Here is a 24,904-nt window from a genome sequence, read left to right on the forward strand (position 1 = left end):
ACGGTCTCCTGTACAGTGTTATGAACCTCCATCCATAGTTCTTCAGGCACTGTCTACCAGATCTTATCCCCTGAATCTATTTGATCCTCCACTGTACAATCATAAGGGATTGGTTTAGGTCATATCTGAATGGCCTTGTGGTTTTTCCTACTTTCTTCAATTTAAGCCTGAATTTTGCAATAAGAAACTGATGATCCGAGTCACAGTCTGCTCCAGGGCTTCTTTTTGTTAACTGTATAGAGCATCTCCATCTTTGGCTGCAAAGAATATAATCAATTTGATTTTGATATTGATGATCTGGGATAGCAACCCCTGGTGGCTCAGACGGTAAAGAATCTGCCTACAATGCAGGAGGCTCAGGTATGATCCCTAGGTTGGGAAGATTCCCTGGAGAAGAGCATGGCAACCCACTCCAGTATTCCTGCCTGGAGAATTCCATGGACAGAGGAACCTGGCGGGATATAGTCCATGGGGTCCCACAGAGTCAAACATGACCACACGGAGACCATCTGGTGATGTCTATGTGCAGAGTTATCTCTGGTGTTGATGGAAAAGGGTGTTTGCTATGTCCAGTGTGTTCTCTTGACAAAACTGTTAGGCTTTGTCCTGCTTCATTCTGTACTCCAAGGCCAAACTTGCCTGTTACTCCAGGTATCTCTTGACTTCCTATCTTTGCATTCCAATCTCCTATGATGAAAAGGACATCTTTGTTTGGTATTAGTTCTAGAAGGTGTTGTAGGTCTTCACAGAACCCAGTCAACTTCAGCTTCTTTGGCATTAGTGGTTGGGGCATAGACTTGGATTACTGTGATACTGAATGGTTTACTCTATAAATGAACCAAGGTCATTCTGGTGTTTTGGGGACTGCACTCAAGTCCTACATTTTGTACTCTTTTGTTGACTATGAGGGCTACTCCATTTCTTCTAATGGATTCTTGCCCACAGTAGTAGATATAATGGTCACCTGAATTCGCCCTTTCCTCTCCATTTTAGTTAACTGATTTCCAAGATGTCGATGTTCACTCTTGCCATCTCCTGCTTGACTATGTCCACTTCACCTTGATTGATGGTCCTAACATTCCAGGTTCTTATGCAATACCGTTCTTTACAACACTGGATTTTACTGCCACCACCAAACACATCCGTAACTGAGCACTGTTTCTGCTTTGGCCCCGTCGCTCCATTCTTTCTGGAGCTATTAGTAATTGTCCTTGGCTCTTCTCCAGTAGCATACTGGATACCTTCTGGCCTTGGGGGGCTCATCTTCCAGTGTCATATCTTTTTGCCTTTTCATACTGTTTATGGGGTTCTCGCAGCAAGAATACTAGCCATTCCCTCCTCCAGTGGACCACGTTTTGTCAGAACTCTTCACTATGACCCGTCTGTCTCGGGTGGCCCTGTAATGGCATGGCTCATAGCTTCACTGCATTACATAAGCCCCTTCACCATGACAAGGCTGTGATCCATGAAGGGGATCACAATCAAACTCAAATGCAATATAAAGTTGGAACAAGGAAGAAGTAAGAAATCTCAATACTCCAACTTATGTAGAGAGATGTTTTATTCCTAGTAAGGATCAAGATATAAAGGCATACCAGGCAGTGTACTAGGAACATGAGAAAGGTAATGTGGAGAAGAGCCACGGCACACATACTTATTCAAATCTGAATTTTCTTTTTTTGGCCATGCTGCACAGCATGCAAGATCTTACTTCCCTGACCAGGGATTGAACACATGCTCACTACAGTAGATGTGCCGAGCCCTAACCACTGGATGGCCAGGGAATTCCCCACAATTAACTTCAAAATATACATCAATTTGTTCTCTTAAAATAGAATGCGTGATATAAGTAAGAGAATAAAAGGAAGAGGTTAAAAAAGTATAAAAGTTTAAATATGAGCCTAGGATCATAGGTGCCCTTCGCCAAGGATCTATTTACATAAAGATCTTTTCCCAAAGAGAGCCAGTTTAAAAAAGTAAATGTTTTCAGGACATTCATATTTGATTAGTTCAGTAACTCCTGAGCTGGTGAAAAATGCAAATGTGAAAAGATTTTTTACAGATGAGAAATCAAACTGAGGTTTTCAATTGTTGCTGTTGTTTAGTTGTGTCTGACTGTTTTGCAACCTGGTGGACTGTAGCCCACCAGGCTCCTCTGTCCCTGGGATTTCTCAGGTAAGAATACTAGAGTGGGTTGCCATCTCCTTCTCCAGGGCATCTTCCCCACCCAGGGATCAAATCCTCGTTTCCTGCATTGGCAGGCGAATTCTTTACCACTGAGCCACCAGGGAAGCCTTAGGTTTTCAAGAGTGAAACTTAAATGAAGCCAAGTGAATAATAACAGAACGGTTTAGTTACTGGTATCATTCTCCATAGGCTTCCCAGGTGGCAGTAGTGGTAAAGAACCCGACTGCCAACGCAGGAGACATGAGACGCTGGTTCCATCCCTGGGTCAGGAAGATCCCTTGGAAGAGGGCATGGCAACCCACTCCAGTATTCTTGCCTGGAGAATCCCATGGACAGAGGAGCCTGGCGGGCTACAATACATAGGGTCACAAAGAATCAGACACGACTCAAGTGACTTAGTGCACACACACATAATTCTCTATACCATTTATTCTCTATACCTATAAACTAAGAGCTAAGGAAACATGTCAGCATTGTTTCTCAAATGTGGGTAACAGGAAAATTACTCGAAATTGTTGGTAACAGGACAATTACTAGCAGTGATGGAATCAGCCCTTTCCCCTTCTTCCCCCCTAGTTAGTCCTCTCCTCACAGTCAAACATCTTAAGAGTCTAGCCTTTTCCTCTCTGATCTCCTCTCTCCTCCAATGTGGCTTTTAAGACCCATCAATCACTCCACAAAACAGCTCTTTCTAAGGTCATTGGTGGCCTACAGGTTAATCCATCTAGCATTTACATTCTCAACAGGGGTGACATTATACCCACGGCAGCAAAAATTGATTCAAGGGAGCAAAATATCTTAGATGTTAAAATAGTTTGTGGCCCTCGAAAAGGTCATAGTACATAAACAGAAATATACCATGTCTATTTCTTACTCTAGAAGAAGGCATTGTCCATTTCTTATTCTATGCCTTCTCCCTAGGTGACTTTTTGCATACCATCTGCTTCTGTGACCACCCCTATCATCTGTAACTCATTAAGCTCCAGCTCCAGCATAGACCATTCCTCTGAGATTTAAACCTAGTTAACTGGCTGCCAGTTTGACATTCCAGTTGAGTGTCTCAAAGGTATTTATCTGGGAAAAGGATCCACAACTTTGGTTAGATTCTCAAGTTAAGAACTACTGCCACACAGTAGTTGCAGAAAGGATCATAACAATAAAAAATGGCAAAATCAACTTAAAAAGTTGATGAAAACAATTACTTTATAAACCTCTCAAATGTCTTTAAAGCTTCTTACGTAAATACACTTTTTAGTTGATACACAATAGAAACTTAACTAGGTTGGAAATCAAGATGTTAACACATGGGTTTTTCCCAGGGCACTGACGTGAATACAATTACAGTGGTTCTCAACCCAGTGTCAAACTTTCAGTCAAAGAGAGGAAGAATATAAAACTCTGCAAACTGATTTGTCAACTTGCTACACTGAGTGTCTGCACAACAAGTAGATGGCAATATTTACATTTGGAAAGCATCCTGAAGAAAAAGCAGTATCACAGGTAAAGTACAGTAAAAATACATTCTTAGAACTACAACAACTCAACATCTTGTTAGTCATCTTTCATATAAGGTCACGCCACTAATCCTTTACAAAGTTAAATTTCGTAATAGATAGAGATCTAGAACTAGAATTGGAGACTTTTTGGCTCTATGAATTCATACTTCTTAAGCAATCACAGAAATCTGCCAACACTAACACTGTCACATAAAGGGAACTCTGCATTCAAGAATAAGAAGTAGCTTTATTTCGGGGGTTAAAAGAGGTGTCTGCTAGAAAAATAACTTCTTAAGGAGATGAAAGAAATCTTCCTCTTCGGTACAACAGGATTAATGTCTAATCTAGCACAGTCTAAATCTCTGCCTGCCAATCCTGTTTTCCTGTTCAACCTTTTTCTCTCTTTCTTGATTCTGACAGTATTCTTCCTTAGTGATTTCTGAAATCATTACTAAAAATAACGTAATATTTCCTACTAGATGCTCTACTTGAATTTCCTTTAGGCACTTCAAATCCAATTTGCCCCAAACTAAACTTATCTTCTCCACCTCTACCTCCTTGCTGGAAAATCTGTTTCAAAGCAGCTCATTAGGTAAATAGGCTAAGGGTGGCCTAAGCCATAAACCTGGAACTTATCTTTGAATTCTCCTCTAGCAGTATCTTACCAATTCTATGTCTTTTGCTCTTAAAACTGCCTCCTCCTCACTGCCTCCCTGGCCCTGGCTTATAACTTATTGAAGTTACAGACTTCAAAGCAGTTAGGTGATGGAACTGAATAAATTTTGGATTGAATCCCAGTTCTGCCACTGTTAAGTATGATCTTTATCGTAGGCAACTTAGTTAACCTCTCGGGGGCTCATTTTCTCATCTGTAAAGTAAAAAGGATAATTATCTCCTAACATCTAGTCTCAGCCATTTTACCCATGCCTCACAATGTGTCTAAGCGGCTCCTGTTTTCAGTATAAAATCCAAATTCCCTCTTATAACATACAAAGTTCTTTATGATCTTTCCTCATTTTATAAGGCTTACCTCTTGCCATTCTATTAGCTCCAATCACATCCAACTCAGAAGTGTCGTGCTCCTTCGTGTTCCTGCTTTTACAGTGTTGGCCCTTCTGCCTGGAGTTCCTGTCTACTCCTGGTGCACCGCTTCCAGCTGCGTCTCATACACTCTTCTGACCCTTCACAGCTCAGCCCAGGAAGTCTTCCCTGTACTGCTATACTGGGACCCCAATTTTGAGTTCAAAACAGTCTCTGTGCTCTCATACCTTCTTGTATAATGTTTTCCTTCTACTGACATTAGAAGAAAGATTTTATTTTACTAATATTTTACTTGATATTTCTACATTTATGTTGATTAAAGAAATTAGTCTGTAATATCGCTATCTTTTAATATCCAAGACAGGTTGATTTTAAGGTTATACTGGCTTCTATAATTATTTGGCAAGTATTCCTGTTTTCCATTCTCTGGAATATTTTATGTAAAACTTAGTGCTTAAATATTTGGCAACTAACATTTATTGAGCATGTACCACATGCCAGATTCTACACTAAGTTCATTTGCCATGTTACCTCACTTAATCCTCACAGCAACTTTCTGAGGTGTATATTCCTCTTATATCTGTTTTATAGAGAAGAAACTAGGGCTAATAGTAACTTTCCCAAAGTCACAAAGCTGGTGGGCAGCAGAGCTAGGACTTGAACACGTATCTCCCCAGGTTCTTAATCACATGGTATATTGTGTTGTAATACTTAAACATATTGCACTATAATTATTCATTTATTTGCCTCTCCATTAGTCAGTAGAATCTGTCTACTAAGATCCTTGAAGGATGGGATCATATCTTCCATATTTTGTATGCTTTAAATCTAGTATCATGTCTACCAATTAATATATGCTCAATAAATAGCTGCTAAATGAATAAATGAAGACGTATCATTTGATTCTCGTAACAACTGGGTGAGGTAAAGTGGTTACTATCAACTCCTATGTAGAAAGCAGGTATATGTTTACTTTAGAATGCTGCTAAAGTGGTTTTGTCTTTAAGTTAAAACAAATAACTCCCTTGCAAAGAAGGGCATACATTTCATTTCTTCAACAAGTAAAAAGCAAAAAAATAATTTTATATTATTTTCAAACTGTCACTGACAACAGATTTAATGTTCTGATACCATCTGTAAGACAGAGACCTTCATATTTCTTCTGGGGTCAAGAGTATAAATCCAACAAGAAAAAGATTATCCAGTGAGAAAATGGCAATAAAACAAAAGCCTTAAGCAGAAAAGCTTTTAAAGAAGGTCAGCAGAATAGCTAAAGAAGAATTCCCCACTGACTACACCATGTGGTAGGCATGTCATAAGAAGATTTAAGGTAGACATAAACTACCCACAGCAGAGATGTCTTGGCTTCAATTAGATGAACTAAAATTTCTATTCTGTGTTTTGCCTGATGAGTCTGTAAAATGCTTATATATGGGCACCACAGAATTCAGATTTTTTTCTTTTTGATGGAGATCAGATCAAAATTATGGCAAAATGACTAAATTATAGTACGACAAATCTGGCCTAGATATAAGAATGGACTTCCTGAGAGCCAATGTCCTTAGATTCTGAAACTATTATCCAGGGAATTAAATAATTATAGTCCCAAAGAACATTAAGAACAGAAAAGATCCCTGAACTATTTAAACAGAAGTCTGCCTAAAGGCTACCCTTGGTAAATTCACGAGGATTTTCCCAAGCCTCTCTCTTCTAATCCCAATCCAAAACACACATACACATACACTTTTCTACTGTAGCAGTTTTTGCCAAGTCGCTTTTAGGACAACAGTGTTATAACATGTCTCAAAGGGGAAAAAAATGTGAGAATAAAAACATACCAAAGGAACTACTAAACACCTCACAGGAAAACCATTCTCACCAGTGGACTGCCACATAAAAATTTCAGAGTCTTTGTAGTCTTTATAGCAAAAAACACCCAAGACATTAATCTAGGGGGCCCTTTCTGCTTAGGCTCCCAGAGTCAAACATATAAATAATAAAAAATTGAAATGCAGAAAGAACAGAAAAAAATTACTTATTTCCCCCAGTGAAAGACAATTCCTAAACATCTTGGAATGCTTAATTTAATCATTGTGTTCATCATCATTGTTCTTGCAAAAAGCTTTGCTTCCGTTGGGTCCATGGCTTGGGAGAAGTTCAGGGGTAGTTAAGAAGCTGTCCTGGGGAAGAAGGCAGATGCTTGGGCAGAAGCCCTAAGGTCAGGGGCTAATAGGTGAAGCAGTGACCCTAATAGGTCACTAGGTCTTCTTATTTTAATTTCAAGTAAAATTTATGTTCACAAGAGAAATTAAGTCTATAAATGTTGCTTTCTTATAAAGTCCTTGTCAGGTTGGTACTAAGATTATGCTGGCCTCTACAATTATTTGGGAAGTATTCACTATTTTCCATCCTCTAGAATAGCTTATATAAACCCTGGTGTTATTTTTTCCCTTAAATATTTGGGATCCCCTAATGCAGACATCAACCTAGACAGCATATTAAAAAGCAGAGACATTACTTTGCCAACAAAGGTCCATCTAGTCAAGGCTATGGTTTTTCCAGTGGTCATGTATGGATGTGAGAGTTGGACTGTGAAGAAAGCTGAGCACCGAAGAATTGATACTTTTGAACTGTGGTGTTGGAGAAGACTCTTGAGAATCCCTTGAACAGCAAGGAGATCCAACCAGTCCATTCTAAAGGAGATCAGTCCTGGGTGTTCTGTGGAAGGACTGAAGCTAAAGCTGAAACTCCAATATTTTGGCCACCTCATGCGAAGAGCTGACTCATTGGAAAAGACCCTGATGCTGGGAGGGATTGGGAGCAGGAGGAGAAGGGGACAACAGAGGATGAGATGGCTGGATGGCATCACCGACTCAATGGACATGAGTTTGAGTAAACTCCAGGAGGTGGTGATGGACAAGGAGGCCTCGTGTGCTGCGATTCACGGGGTCGCAGCGTCGGACACAACTGAGCGACTGAACTGAACTGAATGCAGACATCTGAGCCTGGATCTAAACATCGAGTTTTTCTTTTTGGTAAAATTTTTTTCAAAAAGTGATTTAATTTGTTTACATTCCATAAGTGATTTCTTTTTGTGGGGTTAGTCAGATTTCTATTTTTTCTTGCATTCATTTTGTTCTTTTGAAGAGTTTGTCTATTTCATCAAAGTGTTCAAATTTTCTAATGTCTTCTTATTAACATTTAATGTTTCTAGGCTCTGTAGTAATGGCTTCTTTTTCATTCCTAATATTGGTAAATGATGCCTTCTTTCAAGTAACAGTTTTAATTCTTCCTTTCTGATTTAATGTCTTTTATTTATTTCTCTTGCCTAACTGCTCAGGCTAGGATTTCCTATACTATGTTGAATAGAAGTGGCAAGAATAGGCATTCTGATCCTAAAGGAAAGCTTTCAGCTTTTCACCATGGAGTATGATGTCAGCTATGGACTTGTCACATATGGCCTTTATTATGTCAAGGGACATACATGTCCTCTATATTTGCTTTGTTGAGAGCTTTTATCATGAATGAATGCTGAATTTTGCCAAGTGCTTTTTCTGCATCTGTTGAGACAATCACATGATCTTAATCATTCAGTATGTTAATTTGGTGTATCACATTGATTGATCTGTGGATGTGAACCACCCTTGCATCTCTAAAATAAATTCCACTTGATCCTGGTGTGCAGTAGTTCCTTAGAAAAATGAACATCCTCTTACCATATTATTTAGCAAATGTACTCCTCATTATTTACCCGAAGGAGCTGAAAATTTATGCCCACACAAAACCTACACATAGATGTTTAAAGCAGTTTTATTATAATTGCCAAATCTTGGGGGAAAAAAACAAGATATGCTTCAGGAGGTGAATGGACAAATAAACTGTAGTATGCTGCTGCTGCTGCTAAGTCACTTCAGTCGCGTCCGACTCTGTGCGACCCCATAGACGGCAGCCCACCAGGCTCCCCTGTCCCTGGGATTCTCCAGGCAAGAACACTGGAGTGGGCTGCCATTTCCTTCTCCAATGCATGAAAGTGAAAAGTGAAAGTGAAGTCGCTCAGTCGTCTGACCCTCAGCGACGCCATGGACTGCAGCCTTCCAGGCTCCTCTGTTCATGGGATTTTCCAGGCAAGAGCACTGGAGTGGGTTGCCATTGCCTTCTCCAAAACTGTAGTATATCCAGATATTAGAGTATTATTTGTCCATGTGTAAAATAGGATTATGATGTGTCAGTGTAGGTTTATGAGTTGTAACAAGTTCACCACTATGGTACAGGATATTGACAGTGGAGGAAGCAGTCCATGTGCAGGGTAAGAAGTAAATGGGAACTTTCTGGACTTTGTTTAATTGTGCCATGAATCTAAAACTATTTCAAAAAAAATAAACCTATTAAAAAATATAACTCTTAACCATCTTTTAATATTGCAACCCAGATCAAAAATAGCTGTTTCCACTATGGATAAGAAGGTAAAACCACTGCCTGACTCTTTCTAAAATCTAGCTTCCAAAATGATCTTAACTGGTAATTCACAGCTCACACTGAGGATCAAAGAACTTACTTTTCAATTTTCTTCTTATGTTCTTTTTGCCTTTGTTGTTCTTTCACTTGTTCTCTTTCAATATCCATGAAAAGTCGTCTATACCTCAGATACTGCTTTTGACGCTAAAGAAGAGAAGTAAAAATGTTTAAGACTCTGCTCTCAGAGACTTTCCAAGAAAGGAAATATCCTTACTACTAGCTCAGTATGCTGCTGCTGCTGCTGCGCTAAGTCGCTTCAGTCGTGTCCGACTCTGTGCGACCCCAGAGACGACAGCCCACCAGGCTGCTCTGTCCATGGATTTTCCAGGCAAGAGCACTGGAGTGGGGTGCCATTGCCTTCTCCGGCTCAGTATGTTAGGACACAACAAATTGCTTCCAATCTCACATATACTGATGTCCAAAAGCCATTACCACTACATACCTCTTTCTTGTCTTCCTCTTGACTTACTCCAGACTGAAGTGCCAGGGGAGTTTGAAATTCAGTGTTCAATCCTGATTGATACTCATCACCAACCTGTTAGGAAGTCCAGTCACACAAAGTGACAAAACTGCCAAAAGCGAGACCTATGCACATTTTTGACAATTTTATCTACTAATTCTTTCCCCTGCAATCTTGAGCTCAACTAGATTTAAAAAGTTAAAAAATATATATATATAAAAGAATAAAATTTTAAGAAAGAATAAAGGCATTAAACAAAAACAAAAGACTCAGGTCAAAGATATGGATGAATTCATGACAAATAAAAATGTACAGAGGCCTTCTACAATGGTCACTTGAAATAATTCTATTATGACTGTGTGCTTGGGATCGAATATAGGATATAAAATTAGATCTCTTACTATCTCATATCTATAATAATTTTCAATTTGTACACATTCTTGATGGTGTGAATTTAGAGAATAAAAGCTTGAAAGAAAAGATTATAGCAATCAGCTGTCATGGCAGGGAAGAAACTAGAACTTATTTTCTTCCAAAATACTAGGAAAGCCTGTTGACATAACTTAGTATACTTACTTTCACATTATGTGGCTCAAATTATGATCTCTAACTTTTAGAAATACAAGTTTTAAATTACTTTGATCTTTTTAGCTTAAAAGTTATTTATCAAAAAAAAAAGTTATTTATCTGTCAGCAAAGTTGCAAGATACAAGATCAGTATGCAAAAATCAATTACATTTTTATGTACTTGCAACAAACAATTTGAAAATGAAATTAAAGGTAAAATCCATATAATATACCATCAAAACACACCTTACGAATAAATTTAATAAAAGAAATATAAATTATACACTGAAACCTACAAACCATGTTAAAAGAAATAAAAGATCTAATTGAGTGAAAAGACATCTCTTGTTCATGAATCAGAAGACTTAATACTGTTAAGATGGCAAATGAGTCAACAGATTTAATGCAGTCTGCATCAACATTTAAGTTGATGGGACTTCCCTGGCAGTCCAGTGGTTAATATTTTACCTTCTAGACTTCCCTGCTGGCCCAGTAGTTAAGACTGCACCTGCCAAAGCAGGAGACATGAGTTTGATCCTTGGTCTAGGAATATTCCACATGCCGCAGGCAACTAAGCCCACGTGCCACAGCTACTCAGCCCACGCTCTAGAGCCTGTGTGTCACAACTACCGAAGCCTGCACACCTAGAGCTTGGGCTCTGCAACAGGAGAAGCCACGGCAATGAAAAGCCTGTACACCACAACCAGACAAAGCCTTCCTGCAGCACCGAAGACTCACCTTCCAATGCAGGAGACGGGGGGTTCGATCCCTGTTCAGGGAGCTAAGATCTCACAGGGCTTGCAGCACAAAAACCAAAGCATAAGACAGAAGCAATATCGAAAAAAAAAAAAACCCTCAATAAAGACTTCAAAAATGGTCCACATTAAAAAAAAATTACGTTTACTTCTCTGTAGAAGTTGACAAGGTAATCCTTAAATTCATACGAGTGAAAGTCGCTCAGTTGTGTCTGACTCTTTGCAACCCCACAGACTATACAGTCCATGGAATGCTCCAGGCCAGAATACTAGAGTGGGTAGCCTTTCCCTTTTCTAGGGGATCTTTCCAACCCAGGGATTGAACCCATTGCATTGCATTGCAGCCGGATTCTTTACTAGCTGAGTTTTACCCAGAATAGCTGAGATGATCTTGAAACAGAGAACAAAGTTGGAGAACTCACTCTTTTCAACTCAAAACTTATTACAAAGCTACACTAATCAACACGGTGTGGCACTAGCCTAAGGACAGACCCACAGATCAGTGGACAGACCTGGCAGTTCAGAAATAAACTCATATTTACAATCAACTGATTTTTGACATGAGTGATGAGAATTCAGTGGGTAAGAAGAATCTTTTCAACAAATGCTGTTGGGTCACCCTGGATACCCACATGCAGAAGAGTGAAACTGGACCCCTACCCAACACCATATATGAAGATTAATGCAAAGTGGATCACAGACCTGAACGCAAGAGATGTAAGATTCTTAGAGAAATACAAAGGAGTATTAGGTGATGGTTTCTTAGATATGACATCAAAAGCACAAGCCACAAAAAAGTAAATAATATGGACTTCATCAAAATTAAAAATTTCTGTGCTGCAAAAGAAACCACTGACAAAGTGAAAAGACAACCCACAGGACAGGAGAAAACATTTGCAAATCACAAAATAAATAAGGGTACTATGTGTAGAATATATTAAGAACTCACATAAGTTAATAATCAAAAGACAAATAATCCAATTAGAAACTGGGCAGAGGATTTAATAGTTTTCTAAAGAAAATACACATATGGTCAATAAGCACATGAAAAGATGCTCATCATTAATCATCAAGAAAATGTAAACCAAAACCACAATGAGCTATCATTGCACAGCCATTAAGAGAGCTATAATTAAAAAGACAAAAGACAATTACAAGTGTTAGTGAGGACGCGGAAAAACAGAAACCTCGTAATACTGTGGGTAAGGATGAACAGCGCTGCGCCACTTTGGAAACCAGTTTGGCAGTTCCTCCCGAGGTTAAGCATATGGATACCAGAAGTCTCAGCAATTCCCCTCCTACTTATACACCCAAGGAAGATGGAAACACATATCACAGAAAAACATATAAACGAATGTTCACAGCAGCACTATTCACTATTAACAGTCAAGCAGTAGAAACAATCCAAATGCCTATTAACTGATGAATGGATAAATAAAATATGCTACATGCATACAATGGAATATTATCCAACGAACAGGAATGAAGCATTGCTACATGCTACAAGGTCTATGAACTTGGAAAACATTATGCTAAGTTAAAGAACTCAGTGATAAAAGGCCATTCTATGATCCCTTTTATATAAAGTGTCCAGAATAGGCAAATCTAGAGAGATTTAAAAGTAGACTAGTGGTTGCCTAGGGCTGGGGTTGGAGGTAAGGGGCAAAAGGGGATGAGGGGTTGCTAAAGGGTATGTGACTTCTGGGCAGTGATTAAATATTCTAGAAGTGACTATGGCAAAGTTTGCACAACATTCTGAATATAGTAAAAACAGTGCATTGTACATTTTCAATGGGTTGTATACCTGTATGGTATACAAAGCAGCTAGGCTTCATTATTTGACTACTCCTTATTTGTGAATTTGCCTATTCACCAAGATGTATTTATCATAGAATTAATGCTTGCAGTGCTTGTGGTCGCCTCCAGACATGAACAGTACTGGGAAAAATCTGAGTCATCAGATGGACATGTTGTCAGCTAAGGTCAAACACTGTGATGCTCTGCCTTCTTCTTTCAGCCTTCATACTGTAAACAGTATCCTTTCAAATGTACACTGAGTCCAAAGCTTTTTGCATTTTTGTGCTTTTTTTGTTATTGTGCTATTTAAAACACCCCTCAAGCACTGTGCTCAAGTACTACCTAGTGTTTCTAGCATAAGAAGGTTGTGATGGGCCTTATGGAGAAAATACATCTATTAGATAAGCTTCATTCAGCCATGAGCTATAGTGCCGTTGGCCCTGAGTCCAATGTTAATGGATCAACAATACATATTAATAAGGTGTCTAAACAGAAATTCACACAAAACAGTTAAGCAATGGTTCAGTATTGACTAAAATTCAGTTGCAGTATTTATGGCAAGTTTATAGAACATAACTATTATGAGTAAAGAGAACTGACTATATACCTCAATAAAGTTTGTTTGTTACAGATAAAATCTAAAAACAGTACGTAGCAAAAGGTTAATGGTGGCTATCTCTGTAATTTGGGGTCTTTTATCCTTTGTATTTACTTTTTGCTGAAATAAAAATGAAATCATTTTTTCTGCTTTCATAAAAGTAAGAAAGGACTTCCCCAGTGGTCCAGTGGTTAAGAATCCGCCTGCCAATGCAGGAGACACAGGTTTGATCCTTGGTCCAGGAAGATTCCACATGCTGTGGAGCAGCTAAGCCCGTGAGTCTCAACCCCTAGAGCCTGTGTGCCACAAGAGAAGCCACCGCAATGAGAAGCCAGCACACCTCAGTTCCAGAGAGCCTGCGTGCAGCAACCAAGACCCAGTACAGCCAAAAATAAGTATAGGAAAAAACATTTTTTTTGGTTAAGAAAAATTGGACTTCCAGCACTGGCCAAGAAGTAAGCCCATTCTGAGCCTCTAGCTCTCTCTCACTGATTCTAAGTATAAATTGTAGGAAATGTGGCTCTAAGTATCTGCAGAGTATATGGGTGGGGTACCCTGAAGAGGGGTGAGTTTGGAATGCTACTCAATACTCTGTAATAACCTAAATGGGAAAAAGAATCTAAAAAAGCATGCAGATATGTACATGCATGATTGAGTCACTGTGCTCTACACCTGAAACTAATACAACATTTAAATCAGCTATAAACCAATAAAAATTAACTAAAAAAAAAAAAAAAGAAGGGTGAGTTAGAAAAGCGGATTCCTTAATTTTGTGTATGAAATGGCACACACCCCAGCATCACCCCTGAGCTGTGCTGCCTGGGATGGACTTAATGCAGTATAAAGAAGGCTCTGAGAACTGAACTAACATTGGAGCTGCTGTTCACAGAAGATGAGAGAGAACTTGGAGCCTGAACTTAACCAGGTCAGCTGCCTGCCAGAACAAAAAAAGGAACGTTCTTCAGAAGATTTTAACAAGAATATAATGTTCAAAATTGGACCCAGAAGAAAACATGGAAAGTGAATCCAGAATATGGATCCAAAGAAAGACAACTCTGGGATGAGACATTCCTGGTGGTACAGTGGATAAGACTTCACGCTCCCAATGCAGGGGGCCTGGGTTCGATACCTGGTCAGGGAACTAAGATCTCATGTGCCACACAGTCCAAAAAAAAAGGGACAATTCTTCCCCTGAGATTAGTAGAAACAGGGAAGAACGGCAAAAGAGTAAATGGTCAAGGGAGTTATTGAATGATGGCCCCTTTTTTAATGAAAGTCAGAGAGTACAGGGTTGCAGAAAGAACTTTATGGAGTATTTAAGGTTTGGAATTATCAGTGTGGGCCATGTGTGAGGGAGCTAACAAGTAGCAACTAAGAAAAACGCTAAGCAGCACTGGGGATCTAGCTGTGACTGTAAAACCCTAAGTATGAATGTGTATAATTGTATCTATTCCATTAAAGAGGGTTTTCTTTACAATAAACCTGGATTATTCGGGAGTCTGAAAGGTCAAAGGACTGATCTAGGATTTTCAGGGCTGGTGTGACAGAAGGACAAGGAGAGGTTCTGGCTATTAAAGTGGCACCCTGAATCAAACAGTCAGGATTAGGTACCCCTCTTCTTGCTCAGTTAATGGCCTATCCATTCTCTAACACTAATTACGCTGCTTCATAATTATCGCTTATTTATCAGTCTCTCTTCTTCAGACGGTCTGAAATTTGAGTGCTAAGTCTTATTCACAGCTATATCTTTAATATTTAAAACCTAAACAATGGCTAACATCAAACTGGTGCTCAATAAACGTTTGACTGACTGACCAATTCTTTCTAAACAAATTTAGCAAGAGACAAGCAGGTACTAGGCACCATGCTAAAGGCTGTCCACACTCCAGTAAACAAAACAGGTATGCTATTTCTCTTCATAAAGCTTACAGACTACTGGAAAACATGCAAATAAGTAATTACCAACTGTCTTGTGTATGGAGAAGGAAACAAACAGAATACAGGGACAGAGGAAAAACACAAAAGGGGAGGAGGCCTAATCTTGATAAGGTGGTCAGAGCAGAAGTTAAAGTTGAAATCTAAAGGATGAGAAGCAAAAAAGAGAAGACCCTCAAAAAGAGGGAAAAAATAGGCAAAGGACAGCAAGTAGAAAGGGCTTGCAGAATATAGAAATGGTGATGCAGAATAAAACACAACAGCCTTCCCTTAGACCAACCTTAGAGACCCAAACCAAAAATAATAAAGAAGCTGCAGTTCAGTCTGAAAAGCTCAGCCCAAGTGCTTCTTTCTGCCTTTCTTCCTCCTTTTCTTTCTGCTCTCTTAAAAGGACCAAGGGAAAATTTCTCTTTATCTCTTTCATATATTCTAACAATGCTAGTTGCCTGAAGGCTCTGTTTCTAAAATAACAAAAAAACACGAGTTAGAAATTATGCAGACAGTGTAAAATTCTGATGGGAATAAACTAGACTTCAGTCATAGGGAAATCTCAGTAGGCCACAGTACCGTGACACTTTCTTGGAAAACATAACCCTAACAAGTTCCAGCCTAAATGTCTTAGTGATCTGCCTTATGCCCTACCAGGTTCCTGATGGGGATCTAGTCCTGGCTGTTGGGTGCAAGATTCTCCTGACCCCGACCCTTCAGAAACCACTTACTTCTTTCCTTCTCATAAAAGAAGAGACACCAAAAATACACGTTTTATAAGAGAATACACATGTAAAAAATACAATTTTCCAATAGGTAACAAGTGTTTCTGACAATACCCTAGCCTTCAGGGAGTAATCTTAGGTCAAAACAGGTTTCACACACCATGAAATAAACCAAGAATCTGCTTTTTGCTCAGGCTTACTGTTCCCAGCTCAGTAGGTACCTATGACCCTATCTAAATTCCACTGCTCACGCTCCACAGTCTGCTCTACCTGTTTTCTGCTGGAAGCCTCTCTCTGCTGCTTGGGCGCAAGATGGTGATGCCCATCCAGAAGCAAATCTTCCTGCCATCTTTCAGCTGTTCCAACACATGGTTGCTGTATGGAGCATAAGCTCTAAAAGATACAAAAGCATTCACCAAATTGCATAAGCAGTGACATGATGTTGGTAAAAATACTTTAGGCTGCAGTGATAGCCCTGATGTAATCTAAACATGTCAGAAGAGTCTGATGCATTAGGGAATGAAAGCAGACACTACTCTTGCCACTGCTACGGATCTTAACTGTATCTGCGAAGCAATCCTAAGTTTCTCTACTGGTAAAACAAGGAATAATGGCATCGATCTCCCAGGGTTATTTTGAGAGTTTAATGAGACAAAGGATACAAAGTTCTAGAACCATTGTGGCTATGGTAAATGTTTAATGAATTTAAGCTGTTATTCATACTGATACTAATAACATTACTAATACTATTAATAAGAGATAACACTATCATCGCTTGCTGGCAGCATAGCTCTAGCAAGCCCATATCAAACTCTCACTAATTGACTTTCTGCTGCTTACTCTTCACTATACTAGGCTCTACCTTCTCTCTGGCAGAAACTGGATCCTGCATTTCATGAACGACACATTCACAGTGCTCCAGAAATAGCTCCTCTCTCCATCTCTCATCTGTCACATTATGTGAGGCCTGCCCGAAGTTCCTGTGCTAAAAGAAAAGAAACCTTGAACAACTGTCCAAGAAGCAGCATCAGGCCAGGGCCCTAGCGAAAGCTTCAGTGAAGAGGCCAGAACGAGTCTCAACAGGGCAGAACAGTCACAGAACAAGAGGGCATTATACCTTTGCCCATTGTTATTGACCTTAACACTAAACCCCCGAAGCAGTTATGACTTTGCCCTGCCAATCTGGAATTCAAACCTAAGGAATCTACTGTAACTTACTCCCCACTATATTCTGTTCTACTTACTCTCTGGGAAAGGCTAGGTCTTGAACACTGGGTGAGACATACCAACCACACTCCAGAAGCAATTCCTCTTCCAAGCTCCGATTTCTTGAAACATGAGGGTTGCATAATACACTTGCTCTAAAAGAACAACAAAATACAAAACTAATTGAGCAAAAATAATAGGTTATTATTTAATAACCTATTAAATAATAATAGTAGTTTAATAATAGTACTGTATACTTCAGTGACAACCCAAAATAATGATACTAGGAGAGGATAATTTAACAGGTGTGTGCATGCATGTATTTAATATAAAATTTCCAAACATACATCAAAGTAGAAAAAAAAATAGTATAAGGAATCTAAAGATACCCATCACCCAGCAATTAGCAACATCATGTTTTTTCATATATCTTTTCTCCCACATTATTCCTAGAGTATTTGAAAGCAAATCCTAGATTATTCTGGCTTTTTCTTTTTCTTTTTTTGCATGGGGTAACTCTTTATTCAACAACACATTTAGAATACGATAAGGAAACAAGAAAATATCTTTATAAAGTTGCCAACATTTTCTCAGGTAAAGCCAGGAAACAAGCTTGTGTTACTTCCCTTAAGCACGCCTACTCAATGTCCCCGATAATTCCATGCATAAACAACAGAAGTGGTGAAGTCTGGGAAGTTTTGAGTGGCAAACAGCTTGTTTTGTTCTTCATCATAATTGGTCTGCAAACTGGATGTCTGGCTTTGGTATACTGCTTCAGCTGCCCAAGAGTAGAATTCCTTCAATGTATAGAAGACTAAATGTTCAAAGCCAAATTTACTGAAGGACTTGAGTTTACCAAGAACTATTTACTGACAACCAATCAATATTATACAAGTAAAATCTACCTCTTATTTGGCCCAAATGACAGACTTATGCTTTGTCACCTGGACTCTCTTTAGATCTGACACATTTTGAAATAACTGAAGACATCATACTCTTAGCCTAATGCCAGAAGCTTTAATTCTATGCAGCCTACATACAAGCTAGCTTGACAAGCTCTAGCCCAAATCTTAAGTAATCTCAGTTCAGTTCAGTTCAGTCGCTCAGTCATGTCCAACTCTTTGCAACCCCATGGTCTGCAGCACGCCAGGTCTCCCTGTCCATCACCAACTCCTGGAGTTTATTCAAACTCATGTCCATTGAGTCGGTGATGCCATTCAACCATCTCATCCTCTGTCATCTCCTTCTCCTCCTGCCTTCAATCTTGCCCAGCATCAGGGTCTTTTCAAATGAGTTAGCTCTTCGCATCAGGTGGCCAAAGTGTTGGAGTTTCAGCTTCAGCAGCAGTCCTTCCAATGAATATTCAGGACTGATTTCCTTTAGGATGGACTGGTTGGATCTCCTTGTAGTCCAAGGATTCTCAAAAGTCTTCTCCAACACCACAGTTCAAAAGCATCAATTCTTGGGTGCTCAGCTTTCTTTGTAGTCCAACTCTCACATCCATACATGACTACTGGAAAAAACATAGCTTTGACTAGACGGACCTTTGCTGGTAAAGTAATATATCTGCTCTTTAATATGCTGTCTAGGTTGGTCATAACTTTTCTTCCAGTAATATATCTGCTCTTTAATATGCTGTCTAGGTTGGTCCTAACTTTTCTCCCAAGGAGCAAGCGTCTTTTAATTTCATGGCTACAGTCACCATCTGCAGTTACTTTTTTAGAAAGTAGACAGAGTTCCCACTGTCTTCTGCTCTACCTGCTCTCTGGGGGGAGGGGGGCAGGTCTTACATTTTAGGTTGAATATACTGATGACACCCCAGAGTCAATTCATCTTTCTTCTCGCATTAGAGATGACAGTTGCTTCAGAAATACGTTTAAAAGAAACAACAAAAACAGAAAACAAATCGTCTAACCAGGGCAACATGCTAACCTTAACACTCTGGGCTTCAGTGAGAACGCCAGAGAAATGGTACCACATGAGGGTATTCTGATACATTTTAGTTTGAACAGGGATGTTAAACTTTTAACCCAAGTCTATAGATCTTACTTTTTAATCCCGAAACATTCACAGAACAGTCTGACAACCTCCTCAAAATTTAAGTAATTTAGAATCTGCTAATTCCCCTACATTGTTCATGTAAGAGCAGTATACCTGTGGGAACAATGCCTCACCAAAATAATAAACTAAAATCGTCTGATTCCACAATAAGAATACAAGTATGATTTATCAGCCTTCTGAATGACAGAACTGCTTTGATTGATACAGTTCACTAAACAAGGGTCTGATTCTATATTTCACATTACCAGTTGTTGGAAATGTATAAAATCCAGTTACTTTTTTTCCATCTATCTCTCTTTTTTTTGGCAGGATGGGGAGTAGGGGCACACCTCAGAGCGTGTGAGATCTTAGTTCCTCAATCAAGGATTGAATTGCACCCCCTGCAGTGGAAGTGCAGAGTCTTTACCACTAGAATAGTGTTGTCACTCAGTCGTGTCCGACTCTGTGACCTCATGGACTATAGCCCGCCAGGCTCCTGCGTGCATGGGTTTCTCCAGGCAAGAACACTGGAGTGGGTTGCTATTTCCTCTGCCAGGGGATCTTCCCAACCCAGGGACAGAACCCAGAACTCTCGCACTGCAGGCAGACTCTTTAAAGTCTGAGCCACAACAGAAGCCCACTGGACCGCCAGGGAAGTCCCGCATCTATATCTTTTTGATTGAGCTCTACCTGATCTCTGATGGAAGCCTGGTACTGAAGTTTAGGAGGCAGATATTGATAACTTGCCAGAGAAAAGTCTTTTCTCCCTTTCTCATTCATATCACAGTATGTCTCCTTGAAGCATACCTTCTAAAAGACAAAAAAAAAAACATAAATTGTCAATTGTTCAACGGGAGTAACATGAAATAATAGAAATAATAGTCCAGGCTTTATTAGAAACCTTACAGTAATTTTTTCAACTCCAGATGATGTGAAACAATATGGAATAAAACACAAACCACACTTCCTGAAATCTCTCTGAGAACAATCTTGATAAGTTCCAAACTAAGCCCAAATAATGCAATTCCTCATGTTCTCTCCTTTTTCTGCTCTACCTTGCCACTGATGAAGGCCTCATCTTCACGCCTGTGTAAAAGATCCTGACAGATATCCAGAGGAAACACCTCTCCCTGACTCCTACCTATCAACATTGATACTGCTGGCTTCAAATCTGCTTTCTAAAAAAGAACAAATATAAATAGCAGTTGTTCAGTTAAGAAACACAAGGTAATCAATAATACTTTAGGTTGCAGTGAGAATTCAGAAGTTAACTGAGGCCATCATCTTAAGAGAATAAGTTAATACACTATACTCTATGCCACATAAGCCTAGCCACAGCCCTAAGTAATTTACTTCCTGTTGATCCCTTTCTTTTCCTCTTAAGTCTAATCAATCTCTGCTGGAGGGCTGGCCTTGGGACCTGGGTTAAAAATACTGTTGGGACACTTGTGGTCTACTCTTTTTTCCCATCTTTCAGCTCTCAAAACAGACAAAAGCTGCGAGAAATACTTCATCTAACGAAGAAAGTTTTTTTAAAAAGTAAATTGTCCAGACAGGGGTAATATGCTGCTGCTAAGAATTTTAACACTTAATAAGAATGCTGGACATGTAAGAAATCAATCAGACAAGTTATTTCTTCCCCAACTATGACTCTCTAAATCAGCTGCAATAGTTCTTGCAAATCCCACTACAAGCCTTAACATGCTTATTTCTTTTTGTTGTATCTTCTTTCCATTTTATTTTACCTGATCGCTGGGTAGAAAATCCTGGTCCTGACATTCAGGTTGAATATTCTGGTCTTTGGGGAGAATGTGCTGATCTGTGGGTAGAAAAGTCTGATTTTGGAGTGGAAGATCTTGCACTTCCAAGGCAATATCCCCATCTTCTAGTCCAACAGTCTGGTCTTTCAGGATACAACTCTTAGTTTTTGTCTTAATGGCCTGGGCTTTGGGCTCAACAGTGTGGCCTTCCAGGTCGATATGCTGGGTACTGAGTCTCGGCTCACAGCGCTGGGCTTCCCACTCAACATCAAGGGCACTCGTCAAATCCCCCTGAGCTTCTGGAAGATAATCCTGGGCTTCTGGCAAAATGTCCTGATGTAACTGCTTTACTTCTTCCTCTTCTATCACATCAAATAGTGGGGTTTTGAACTGTACTTTCTAAAAGTGAACAGGAACATTGAATATAGAATGCCATGTAGCAGTAACACTCAGGTTTTCTGTGAGATTCCTAAAATAATCTTAAAAGGATATGGTAGTCAAACAAATTACTAAGATAAAATGCAAAATTACAGTCTTTGCTCAACAGAACCTGAATCTACAATCCCAAACCAGGCACAAGAATACCAACAGCTCAAGTCCAAATCATAATTACTTTCATTTCTATTATACCATCTCCCTTCCCTCTGCTTTACCTGAACTCTGCTGAAAGGTATATCTTTGTCTTCAGGAAAGAGAGCCTCCTGGTCCCCCCAAGACAAATGCTTTTTCCCTTTCTTATCTATCATAACAGATGAAGATTCCTCAGGTTCCTAAAGAACATACAAACAAAAATGGAAAAACAAACAAATGTATCTATTACAGGTAGAAACAAGAATGCATGTAAAAGAATTAAGTTAGAATTCTTCCTCACACTACATATAAAAAAAAAACTCCAAATGGATTATAAGAGCTAAAATTATAAAATTCTTAGAACACGTAGAATTAAGCGATGGTTTAGTAGATCCTACACCATAGCACAAGCAGCAAAAGAAAAACAGATAAATTAGATGACACCAAAACTAAAAATTTTGTGCTAAAAAATGATAGCATTAAAAAAGTGAAATGAATATTTACATTGATGGCAATGTTGATACAATTTCATTGTTATGTTGATGGAATGTCAGTCTTGTAAATACGGTTTTAGAAACAGAAATTTTTTATTGTTTTAAAAAGATTTGTATTTTGGTAATTTTCTTTTGATGAATTGGTGGAGAGTTGTTTGAGGGCTTTTAAACTGCTTACAAAATGGTGGGATTTTTTTGTATAGTGGATAAAATGAGTAATTGAAAATGTGTCCATAGAAATCAAAGGTAAGTGGGGTCTTTGTGAGATGAGGAGTAGTTTTAATGTAGAAAGATATATTTACAAATGAGTCTAAAATTTCAAAAGAATTGGATAAAAAAATCTATTATGAGAATAAAGCAGTGACATGGTTAATTTGGAACTTTTGTTCTTACACCAATAAAGGAAGGGACCCCAATAAAGAGGCTTCTCGCACACATACACACGAAAAAATGAAACAACAACCCAGAGAATGGGAGAAAATACTTGCAAATCATGTAACTTGCAACCCCCTGGACTGTAGCCCACCAGGCTCCTCTGTCCATGGGATTTCCCAGGCAAGAATACTGGAGTGGGTTGCCATTTCCTTCTCCAGAGGATCTTCCCAACTCAGAGATCAAAGCTGTGTCTCCTGCACTGCAGGTGGATCCCTTATTGCCGAGCCACAGGGAAGCCCAAAGAATTCTTACAACGTGATAATAAAAAGACAACCCAACTTAAAAATGGTACTGCATCTGAACACAGATTTTTCTTCAAGAGAGATAAATAAATGGGCAATAAGCACATGAAAAGATACTCAAGATCATTAGTCATCAGGAAAATACAAATTAAAAGTATGGTGAAATGCCACTCCAAACCTACTTAGGAGGCTATAAAAAGATGGGCAACAACAACGATTGAAGAGGATGTGGAGAAACTGGAAACCTCATATATTGCTAATGGAAAACAGCTTGACAGTTCCTCAAAATATTAGGCAAAGAGTTACTATGTGACCCAGAAATTCCATAACTAGAAAAATGAATGTTCACACAAATACATGTAACTGCTTACAGCACAATTATGCATAAAAGCTAAGTGGAAAAAATCCAAATGTCTATTAACTGATGAATGGATATACCAAGTGTAATATACTGATGTACTGATACATGCTACAAGGTGGATAAACTCTGAATACATTAAGCAAAGTAAAAGAAGTCAGTCACAAAAGCCCCATTTTATACTATTCCATTTATATGACACATACATTTACATGAAATGCCCAGAATAAGCAAATCTACAGAGACAGAAAGTAGCTTAGTGGTTGTTTAGTACTGGGGACAGAAACAGGAAGGGACTAGAGAGTGACAGTTAATGGGTACAGTGTTTCTTTTAGGGATAATGAGAATCTTCTAAATTAGATTGTGGTGATGGTTGCACATGGCAACCCACTCCAGTACTCTTGCCTGTAAAATCCCATGGACAGAGAAGCCTGTTAGGTTACAGTCCATGGGATGGCAAAGAGTCAGACATGACTAAGCGACTTCACATGATGGTTGCACAATCCTGTGAATATACCAAAAACCACTGAAGAGTACACTTTAAAGTAGGCAGACTGTGTGGTATGGGAATTATAGCTCAATAAAACCATTAGAAAAAAATTATTGGATATTATAATCTCAGTACTTAATTCCATCTTGTATGGTTAGTTATAACCGGGCATCTTTTTTCCCCTCTACTCTTTATATTTACCTACCTGATCATCCATAAATTTCTGGTAATCTGCAGGAGTTAAAAGACCTTGATGGACCTCCAAGGGCAGTTCTCCTCTTACGCCTATATTTATCCTGGTAAATGATGGCTTCCTACAAAGTGCTTTCTGCAAAAAAGAAAAACTAATACAAATACAAATGGTCTAGAGAAAGCAATATGCTCATAACACTAAGTTGAGTTTTTGTGAAATATCTGATACAATCTTACCAGTTTATGGTAATCTAATACAGAATAGAGTTCTAGTTCAAGTACACAAACAAACCATTTACATAACAAACGTAAGGAGTGAAATAAGATAGTAGAATACTTTAACTTTCTTTGCAATTTGCCCTATCCTAGCCAGTAACAACTTCAGAATGCTTATAATTTTGTCTTGGTGATCTAACAGTGGGCAAACAAACCTATCTTCCACGTGTATCTCTAAATCTAGAACAACGATAACAACCAACCAGATTCTAATGTCAGTAAAAATAAGTCTAACAAGCAAATGAAACCAGAGCTCAACTGGGTTATAGGCTGTTCTCCTTTCTGACCAGCAGATTCCTCCTGCTCACAACTGAGTGGGTAGAACTATTCAGATTTAAAGCAAAGACTACATACTCGATAAGAAAAATTTCGCTGTCAATTATACGGCATAGATTTGTTTGTGGTGCTTTATCTGAAATAGCACATGCATTATTTGAAAGCAAGCAGCTAGACCAGAGTTCATCATTATCATAATGAACTACACTTAAATGGCACCTTTGACGTATAAAACTGGTTTATACAAGGATGTTATAAAAGACTTAACCTCCTCTCTTCTATTGGATAATTATTTCAGTCAGACCTAGGAACAGTACTCTTTTTGGAAAAACACCAATTGAAAGGTTATAAAGTATCAGTCTCTGGGATCTGGTCATCCTTCTTTTTCTGGTTTAAATAAACTGGGTCCAACCATCTCCTTTTCGCAGTACCAGGAAGTCGGTCTTATGGGCCAAAACTACAGTACTGCCAAATCTGCGGAAGAGGTATGAAAATTGTCAA

General features: G+C 38.9%; 1 protein-coding gene across 10 annotated transcripts in view; it reads right to left on the reverse strand.

The window, feature by feature from the left end:
• Positions 1-24,904, reverse strand: part of CCDC15 (coiled-coil domain containing 15) — a 49,389-nt gene that overhangs the window by 12,979 nt on the left and 11,506 nt on the right. For 6 of the 10 annotated variants that reach the window (XR_003509343.1, XM_027531684.1, XM_027531686.1 and 3 more), the window contains 9 exons: positions 23,865-23,987; positions 21,724-21,840; positions 21,056-21,469; positions 20,001-20,120; positions 17,351-17,425; positions 16,927-17,049; positions 16,335-16,457; positions 9,682-9,774; positions 9,280-9,383 (listed from right to left, as the gene is read on the reverse strand). Coding sequence is in view for 9 of the 10 variants with exons in the window: in XM_027531684.1 (XP_027387485.1) it covers positions 9,280-9,383; positions 9,682-9,774; positions 16,335-16,457; positions 16,927-17,049; positions 17,351-17,425; positions 20,001-20,120; positions 21,056-21,469; positions 21,724-21,840; positions 23,865-23,987 (1,292 nt within the window). In the remaining variant the exon portion in view is untranslated. The remainder of the gene's footprint in view (positions 1-9,279; positions 9,384-9,681; positions 9,775-16,334; positions 16,458-16,926; positions 17,050-17,350; positions 17,426-20,000; positions 20,121-21,055; positions 21,470-21,723; positions 21,841-23,864; positions 23,988-24,904) is intronic. The other 4 variants (XM_027531687.1, XM_027531690.1, XM_027531688.1 and 1 more) reach the window with 4 other exon arrangements.

This window comes from Bos indicus x Bos taurus, chromosome 29, assembly GCF_003369695.1.
Source record: "Bos indicus x Bos taurus breed Angus x Brahman F1 hybrid chromosome 29, Bos_hybrid_MaternalHap_v2.0, whole genome shotgun sequence".
In the NCBI taxonomy this organism is placed as follows: Eukaryota; Metazoa; Chordata; class Mammalia; order Artiodactyla; family Bovidae; genus Bos; species Bos indicus x Bos taurus.